This window comes from Tenrec ecaudatus, chromosome 13, assembly GCF_050624435.1.
Source record: "Tenrec ecaudatus isolate mTenEca1 chromosome 13, mTenEca1.hap1, whole genome shotgun sequence".
NCBI classification, from domain to species: Eukaryota; Metazoa; Chordata; class Mammalia; order Afrosoricida; family Tenrecidae; genus Tenrec; species Tenrec ecaudatus.
The window spans coordinates 107,262,513-107,272,370 of NC_134542.1; the positions used below are offsets into that span (position 1 = coordinate 107,262,513).

General features: G+C 43.0%; 1 protein-coding gene across 2 annotated transcripts in view; it reads left to right on the forward strand.

Annotated features, from left to right (window-relative positions):
- Nucleotides 1-9,727, forward strand: part of GNAL (G protein subunit alpha L) — a 193,492-nt gene extending 183,765 nt beyond the window's left edge. For both annotated transcript variants that reach the window (XM_075529432.1, XM_075529433.1), the window contains exon 12: nt 9,581-9,727. In XM_075529432.1, coding sequence (XP_075385547.1) covers nt 9,581-9,727 — 147 coding nt within the window. The remainder of the gene's footprint in view (nt 1-9,580) is intronic.
- The last annotated feature ends 131 nt before the right edge of the window (nt 9,728-9,858 follow it).

Consider the following 9,858-nt stretch of genomic DNA (forward strand, 5'->3'; position numbering starts at 1 on the left):
TGAAGGACAGCTTCCCTTGAGGAAGGGAGGCCGGTGCTGCGGGGGAAGGGTGTGGTGAGAAGCCCACTCTGAGAAAGGGCCACTTGTCTCGCTCTCCATGGTGGGCATCCTTCCATGGGTGCCACAGCCAGGTTCTAGGTCAGGCCCTGACCACCAGAGAGGGATTGTCCCAGACAAGGTCACCTCCCCACTTCAAGGGAGGGCATGAACCATTTCTGAGGCAAAGTTCAGAGCCTGCCAACCACTGACCCCAGTCATGTCCCACAAACTGGGAAGCAGTTGCAGCCGGAAGGGGAGCATCCGGAAGCTTCTTTTTTTTAAATAATTAAATGATTTTATTGGGGGCTTGTACAACTCTTATCACAATCCATACATGCATCCATTGTGTCAAGCACTTTCGTGCATTTGTTTCTCTCATTCTCCAAACATTTGCTTTCTACTTGAACCCTTGGTATCTGCTCCTCATTCTCCCCTCCCTCCCCGCTCCCCCTCCCCCATGAACCCTTGATAATTTATAAATCATTATTATTTTGTCATATCTTATGCTGTCTGACATCTCCCTTCACCCACTTCTCCACTGTCCTCCCCCCAAGAGAGGAGGTTATATATAGATCCTTGTAATCGGTTTTCCCTTTTTACCCCACCGTCCCGGTATCCCCACTCTCAGCACTGGTCCTGAAGGGATCATCCCCCCTGGATTCCCTGTGTTTCCAGTTCCTGTCTACACCAGTGTACATCCTCCGGTCCAGCTGGATTTGTAAGGTAGAAAGGTAGTGATGTGAAAACATTGCTTTGTCAGTTCTCACCACGCGTCACAGGGCTTCCTATTCCCAGCTGTCTCTCAATAATTTTTTTAATCGTTTTATTAGGGGCTCATACAACTCTGATCACAATCGATACATACATCAATTGTGTAAAGCACATCTGTACGTTCATTGCCCTCATCATTCTCAAGACATTTGCTCTCCACTGATGCCCTGGGCATCAGGTCTTCATTTTTCCCCTCCCTTCCTGTTCCCCCCTCCCTCATGAGCCCTTGATAATTTATAAATTATTATTTTGTCATATCTTGCCCTGTCCGACATCTCCCTTCACCCACTTTTCTGTTTTCTGTCTCATAGGGAGGAGGTCACATGTAGATCCTTGCATTCAGTGTCCCCTTTCCAACCCACCCTTCCTCCACCCTCCAGTATTGCCACTCACACCACTGGTCCTGAAGGGATCATCCGCCTTGGATTACCTGTGCCTCCAGCTCCTGTCTGCACCAGTGTACATCCTCTGGTCTAGCCAGACTTGCAAGGTAGAATTCAGATCAGGATAGTGGGGTGGGGGTGGGGTAGGGTGGGGGAGCAGGAAGCATTTAGGAACTAGTGGAAAGTTGTGTTTTTTCATCAGTGCTACATCGCACCTTGACTAGCTCATCTCCTCCCCTAGACCCCTCTGCAAGGGGATCTTCAGTGGCCGACAGATGGGCTTTGGGTCTCCACTCTGCATTCCCCCCTCATTCACTATGGTAAGATTTTTTTGTTTTGATGACGCCTTATACCTGATCCCTTCGACACCTCATGATCGCACAGGCTGGTGTTCTTCTTCCATGTGGGCTTTGTTGCTTCTGAGCTAGATGGCTGCTTGTTTACCTTCAAGCCTTTAAGACACCAGATGCTTTACCTTTTGATAGCCAGACACCATCAGCTTTCTTTGCCACATTTGCTTATGCACCCATTTGTCCTCAGCAATCGTATCATGGAGGTGTGCACCCAATGATATAATTTTTTCTTCTTTGATGCCTGATAACTGATCCCTTCAGCACCTCATGATCACATAGACTTGTGTGTTGTTACATGCGGGCTTTGTTGCTTCTGAGCTAGATAGCTGCTTGTTTACCCTCAAGCGTTTAAGACCCCAGATGCTATATCTTTTGGTAGCTGGGCTCCATCAGCTTTCTTCACCATATTTGCTTATTCACCCACTTTGTCTTCAGCGGTTGTGTCGGGAAGGTGAGCATCATAGAATGCCAATTTAATAAAAGAAAGTATGCTTGCATTGAGGGAGTACTTGAGTGGAGGCCCAAAGTCCTTCTGATACCTTAATACTAAACCTATAAATATAGGCACATTGATCTATTTCCCCATCCTCAATATATAAATATATTTGCATATGTACATGTCTTTATCTAGACCTCTATAAATGCCCTTTGCCTCTCAGCTCTTTCCTCCATTCCCCTTGATTTTCCTTCTGTCCCACTATCATGCTCCGTCCCCACCTGGGTTGAGCAATATCTCTTCATTACGGCTCCCAAGAATTTTGCAAGCGAATTCCTTGTGCTGTAACTTGAACGCTATCTTCTACTAACTAGAGGGTCTCAGGGAATCTGGGACAGCTTAGTCTTTTCACAAAAGTTTATTTCTGCCATTGAAAAAATAAAGTGGGAAGTCAGGTGTGATTAAAGACCAAGATCTGCAAGTTGTGACAAACTTGGTGATGAATCTCTCCCTTAAATTTCTGTTGCTTTGATGTATATATATGTATGGATTGTGGTAAGAGTTGTATGAGTCCCTAATAAAATGTAAAACAAAAAAAAATTCTGTTGCTCCAGGCTGACCAGACAGATTATTACAGAAGAAGGCCTGTTTTCATTCATTCACTCACTCACTAACTCACTCACTCATTCGTTCACTCACTAAGTACTTAATGTGTGTGAGTCAAGTGCCTCACCTGGTTCTTCAGGGTTAAAAAAATAAAAATAAGCCTACCTGTATTTGTGTCATGAGATTGCAAGAAGAGAACATTGAACTTGCTCCAGAGCTCCACTATTCCCTAAACTCAGTCTGTCTCTCTATGAGAAATTTTATAATCTAACATGCTGTTCATGGAAGCCTTCAGAAGTCTCAGCATTTCTTCAAAGCATGTCTGAAAGGATGTTTTGCTGGGAAAACCTACCCACCCAAGCAGACAGAAGTGGCACTGTTCAGGAGAAGAAGGGGGAGGCAGAAGGAAGAAGTCCACAGCAGGAGGCACCAGCAGGTACTTAGCTTCACACTGCACACCTGCCACTCCAGGTGTCCTGAGGAGTCATGACTGAGGGCATCTAATCCATTGTTCCCAGAGCTATTTGAAAACAGAGTGCCCATAACTCCCGAGACACCCATCACATGGAACTGCTAAACACAAGGACACCTCTGAGGAAACTCTGCTCCTGACTGTGCCCACTAATGCGCTTTCCCATATGGTGCACATGTGGCTATTTCTATGTAAATTAAGTAAAATTAAAAATTCAGATTCTCAGTGACATCAACTAGTAACAGTGTTGAACACATAGGACAGGCAAATCACGTTTATATTCTCATGGGACGTTCTTTTGGACAGAGCTGGTGTGGAGACCTCATTTCTGGAAAATCTTACCAGAATTCTAGTGGTAGTCTGTAAAATGCATTTCTTGTCTCTTCAATTGAACTCCAAGCTGCTTCTTCCTTTTTTTTTTTGAAAGAGCGATTGTCTTTATTACTAGGTGACCTCAAAACATTTTTAATTTAAATTTTATTTTATTGGGTGCTCTTACAGCTCTTCTCACAATCCATACATATATCCATTTTGTCAGACACATCTGTACATATGTTGTTATCATCTTTTCCAAAACATTTCTTTCTATTTGAGCCCCTGGCATCAGTTCTCAATTTTTCACCCTCCTTTCCCGACCTTCTCTCCCACATACCCCTTGATAATTTATAAATTCTTCTTCTTCTTTTTTTCATGTCTTATACCAATTGCTGCCTCATTCCACCCACTTTTCTGCTGTCCATCCCCTGGGATGGGGGCCATACATTGATCATTGTGATCAGTTCCCCCTTACCCCTACCCCCCCGCACACCCTTACCCTCCTAGTATCACTGCTCCCCTTGCTGGTCCTGAGAGGTTTATCTGGTCTGGAGTCCCTGTGTTTCGAGCTCTTACCTATACCAGTATATATGGATGCTTGGGAGGGCTTGATCAATGGCAGTGTAGCCAAGAGGAATTACCAAAACCCGAATGAAGGCCGAATATGATAGTGGGATGGGAGGAAAGTAAAAGGAAATAGAGGTCCCCCCAACTACCATGATCCGAATTCTACCTTGCAGGGCTGGATAGGACAGAGGCTGTACACTGGTACATATGAGGGCTGGAGGTACAGGGAATCCAGGGTGGATGATACCTTCAGGACCAAGGGTGTGAGGGACAATGCTGGGAGAGTGGAGGGTGAGTGGGTTGGAAAGGGGGAACTGATTACAAGGATCCACATGTGACCTCTTCCCTGGGAGAGGGACAGCAGAGAAGGGGGGAAGGGAGACTCCGGATAGGTCAAGATATGACAAAATAACGATGTATAAATTACCAAGGGCACATGAGGGAGGGGGGAAAGGGGAGGGAGGGGAAAAAAAAAGAGGACCTGATGCAAGGGGCTTAAGTGGAGAGCAAATGCCTTGAGAATGATTGGAGCAGGGAATGTATGGATGTGCTTTATACAATTGATGTATGTATATGTATGGATTGTGATAAGAGTTGTATGAGTCCCTAATAAAATATAAAAAAAGAAAAGAGGGGAAAAAATGATTAGGGCAAAGACTGTACAGCTGTGCTTTATACAATTGATGTATGTATATGTATGAACTGTGATAAGAATTGTATGAGCCCCAATAAATTGTTAAAAAAAAAAAGGAAATAGAGGAAAGAACTGGGAGACAAAGGACAGTTAGAGAGGTCTAAATACAGGCATGTGTATACATATATACATTTGTATACAATGACAGGGGAATAGAACTATGTACATATATCTATTTATAAAGCATTATGATAGTAGATGAACATTGGGCCTCCACCCAAGTATTCCCTCAATGCACAAACACTTTGTTCTACTAACATGGTACTCTGTGATGCTCACCTTCCATGACACGATTGCTGAAGACAAGATGGGTGTGTAAGCAAATGTGAAGAAAGGTGATGGTGCCCGGCTATCAAAATATTTATCATCTGGGGGTCTTAAAGACTTTAAGGTAAAAAAGCGGCCATCTAGCTCAGAAGCACACCAGCCTCTGTGACCATGAGGTGTCAATGGGATCAGGTATCAGGCCCAAAACAAAACAAACAAAAAGCTTATCAGTGGGAATGAGGGGGAGGGCAGAGTGGAGACCCAAAGATTATCAGTAGCCCTTTATTTTTGGTTTGTTTGTTGTTTGTTTGAAACCAGCACCTGTATCATGAAAGTATTTAAGTCCATTTCAATTTCATTTTCTTCTTTTTACAACCACTCAGACCAGTGTTTAGGTCAGATGGGTAAGGAATCAGGAGGCTTTTCTTCCCTATTATTTGTGGAATATAACATATACAGAGAAAAACACAATATATGTAATTGAAAGCCCAAAGCTGGTGATGAGTTTTTCTATTTCTTTGAAGAATCATTCAAGGATTTAGATCAGAATTTTACGGCATGCTTTTGGTAATATTTACATTTTCCCTATATTGTCTTCCTAGGCTTAAGCATGGGGCTTTCTTCTACTTGTGTTCGTCTCTTTTGGTTTCTTGCAGAACTGCTTTATAGTTTGTATAAATCTTTTGCTTCTCTAGTTAGACTTACTCCTGCATCGTTTACTTTTGAGAGAGTTATTCTAGAGGACATTGTTCTTTTTATTTCCTTCTCAGGGTCCCTCTTTAATGGACAAGAATCCAGCTGATATTTATATGTTGATCTTAAAACCTGCTCCATTGCAAATTTTTCCAGCTAGTTCCAGCCATTTTTACGTTGAATCTTTGGGGTTCTCTTTATATATGATTTTATATGCCATCTACAAATAAAGAGAATGTTGCCAATTTGGATATCTCTAGTCTCATTTTGACATCATTTAGCTATGGTTAAGACTTCCTGGACTATACTAAATAAGAGTAGCGATACAGGGTAAGACTTGCTGGTTTCTGTTAGAAGGTAAAATGTCTTTCCATTTTTCTCCCTTAAGTGAGATGCTAGCCTTTGGTTTTGCATATATGCAAATTAATCTGCTTTATATGGAAAGAAAAGAACTCAGGATAAACAAAACACTGTTAAGAACAACAGCCCAAAGTAGGAGCTTTTCACTCCCTGATTTGAAAACCTGTTGTATAACCACACTAATGAAAACAGCTTGGTATTGGTAAATAATAGAAATGTCAGCCTATGGATTAGAACAAGAGAGTCCAGAAATATAACCAAGCACCTGTTTATTATTTTTAGGAATTTCCTTTTCATTCCTATCATTGTTTATCAAAAATGACTTTTCTGTATCAATTGACATAACTATGGGGTTCTTTTCCTTTGCTTTATTTATGTGGTGGATTCCATTGATTACCATATATACTTGAGTATAAGCCAACCCAAGTACCAGCCGAGGCACCTAATATTACCACAAAAATTGCCTTTGAAATGTGCTGGAAAAGTTAGCGTATACATGAGTATATACGGTGTTTTTCTAATATTGGACCATCCTGCATATCTGGTGTTAACCCCACTTGATTAAGATGTGGTTTTTTTGGGTAATGTTGTCTTGAATTCTATGAGCTAGAATTCTGTTGGAAAATGTGGCCTCTGTATTCATAGGGATATTGGTATATAATTTTCAATTCTGATGATGTCTTTCCATGGCTTAGGTATCAGGCTTATACTTACTTCATAAAATTAATTCGGCAGTATATTATCCTCTATATTCTGAAATAGTTTATGTAGCTATTGATGCTAAATCTTCTCTAAATGATTGGTAGAATTCTCCAGTAAAACCATCTGACCCCAGACTTTTTGATGTTAGAATTTTTTTTAATCACCAGATCTATTTCTTCTTGTGTTAGAAATCTATTGACATTTTCTTTGTTTGTGTTAATTTATATAGGCGATGTGTTTCTAGAATTCATCATTTCTTCGAGGTTTTCAAACTTGTTGAAATATAATTTTTCATAATATTTTTCCGGGTGCAAGTCATGGAAGCAGACAGCTGAGTCCTCTGTAGAGTAATTCAGGAATCCAGCCACAGACAGCAAACAGCAAGGCAGGTCACCATCAGTCAGCTAGATGCCAGGGCCCAACAGTCCCCAGCTCAAGCGATGTATACACCAGTAGCATGGTGAAGCAAGTTTTGAAGGAACCTCAAATCACAGCAACACAGTCCACGGGTTGGGTGTCCCACAAGTTGTGTAGCTCACAAGTTAAAGCAGAGAACCAACTAAGGCAGGCGCACACTGGTCTGATCATCAAAGAGCAAGAGACCAAAAAGGCAAGGCTCACCGAGCCATTTATCACCCTGCCCTGCATGTAATCCCACGTATTCCCACATGTGTTCATTGGCCCATTTGGTACAATAAGTAACCTATCACATATGGTTATCTTGCTGGTTGTGGCGGTTCTGTTGTCATGTTGCCCATTTCATCTCCCTTTTATAATTGCTTTTTCTTCTGGTTTCCATTCCTTAGGTTTGCCAGTGGTTTATCGATTTTGTTAATCCTTTCAAAGAAGCAGCTTCTTGTCATGTTTTTTTGTTTTTACTTTTTTTTTTCTAGTCCCTGAGAGTTTGTTTGCTGGTCTTGTACTAATTGTGTAGTTAATGTGTTAAGGGGTTTAATTCTTTCTCCCTTTTGGATGTGTGCACTTATTTCATAGTGTTTCCCTGAATTCTTCTCTCTTCTGTTTGTTTCTGATTTGGTAAAAGCAGCTGAAGATCATTCCTCTACACTCCCTTATGGGAAGATCTGAAGCTGTCCCTTCTTCCAAGAGCTCCTTCCACGTCCACATTTGCATCCACACCACTCCATTTAGCCATTTACTTCTTTGAGCCTCTGCACAGAGGTTGCTGCCTCTGAGATAGGTTGTTGGGGTTTTGGGTTTTTCTTTATTTATATATTTATTTTTAATAAATCATTATTGGGGGCTCTTTCCACTCTTATAGCAATCATACATCAACTGTATCAAGCACATTTGTACATATGTTGCCATCATCATTTCAAAATATTTTCTTTCTACATGAACCCTTGCTATCAGCTCCTCTTTTCTCCCTCCCTCTCGCACCCTTAAAATAATACAAATTATTTTAATTTTCATATTTTACACCATCTTCTGTCTCCCTTTACCCACGGTTCTGTTGTTCATCCCCCAGTGGAGTTGGGGGTAGTGTACGTTGATCGTTGTGATTAGTTCCCCCGACAGCAGTCCCATAGCACCTGTTGTGGATACCAAAGAGTCAAAGGTGGTCGGGTTGTTTGGCACTCGCCTATTTAAAGCAGGGGCTGATGGCAGAAACATTTCACTTCCACCTTTGTCAGGATCCTGGTTTTCAGATAGCCTCCGGAGTGCTCAAAGAGTATAGGCCAGTGGTCAACATAAACCAACATGGAGTAGAATATCCTTCTCACCAGTGCAAGCTGTGCTCACCGACTGTACATCAGAGCAGTGTTGAGGGTCTCCTTGGGTGTGGGCTGGCAAGCAGGCAGGCATTACCACTAAGAACCCTGGAGCCACAGAGCGACGATGTTCAAACGTTCCTGTTCTCATTATCCCCTGACACCGGCTCATCTTAGTTCTGCACTCCCTTGGGCTGCTGAATTCCCCTGGTATTCAGGGAAAGTGGTCCCACAGTACAGCCCCAAGAGTTACAACCAGATGCTGAGAGTCAGCCTCCAGCTACATAGTCTATCTGCCCAGAATGCACTGGGTGGGCTATGACCCTCTCGACCCTCCAGTACGGGAACCTTTGACTTTTCCCAGCCACGTTCAGTCACACCTCCCCTCTCCCAGGTATGTTGATGGAGAAGTACTGGCGTCAGCTGAGGGCTTAGCTAGGAGTGGGCGTGGAGACAATTCATCAGCTCACCTTTTCCTCTCCTCTCTGCTGATGGTCGGAGTACTGAGGGGTGGAGCAGCCCCATAGCTGTTCCACCAGCGGGACACACAATCTTTGGCTTTTGAGGAGCGGGTACTTTGTGGTGATTCCTCTGAAATATCGGGGTGTGATTGGTAGGCTTCTGTACCTCATGGGAGGTCCAGAACCCAAGAGGTTTTTGGTTAAGTTTTATTGGCATATAATAAACATACCGTATCATTCAGTAGTTTAAATCTATTAAAGAGTTGTGCAGTCACCATAATCGATTTTAGAACACTTTCTTCTTCCTTGAACCCATTATAATTAGCTCCCTATTTCCTCCCAACCTCCCCTGCCGTGACTCTTAAACTGTTAATCCATTTGTTACTGTCTCTGCAGATTTACCTGGCCTGGATTTCATATACAGAAATCAGGTTGTTTTGTGTTTCTTTTTTAATCAGGTTCTTGAGTCTCCTCAGCTTTTTCAAAAGTTTTGTTGGGAGAGGGTTTTTCAGAGCCCCCAGCGACACAGTCATGTTGGATCGGAATCAACTCCCTGCTCCTTGTGGGTTGAAGATAAGCTTAAGGTTCTTTGGGCTCCCTGCACAATGCTCCCTATTTAGACACGTCGTATGTCTAATCAGGAAGACATTGCCTAAATTCTGCTGCAAACACGAGTCAGGCGAGCGTGGTATTACGACGAGACCCTATGCAGACTCTTTTTTTTTTTCCAGAGGATCAGCACAGCCACCGGTGATGGCAAGCACTACTGCTACCCGCACTTCACCTGTGCTGTGGACACGGAGAACATCCGCCGGGTGTTCAACGACTGCCGGGACATCATCCAGCGGATGCACCTCAAGCAGTATGAGCTCCTGTGAAGACGCCCGTACTTCTCCACCTGGCTCTCCTCTCTCCACTCTTGGCGAGAGATGGTTCCAGGACTGTGTCTTGTCTGTTAGCCCATGCCAGGTAGAAGTAGAACACACCTAGCTTCATCCTGTCTGACCTG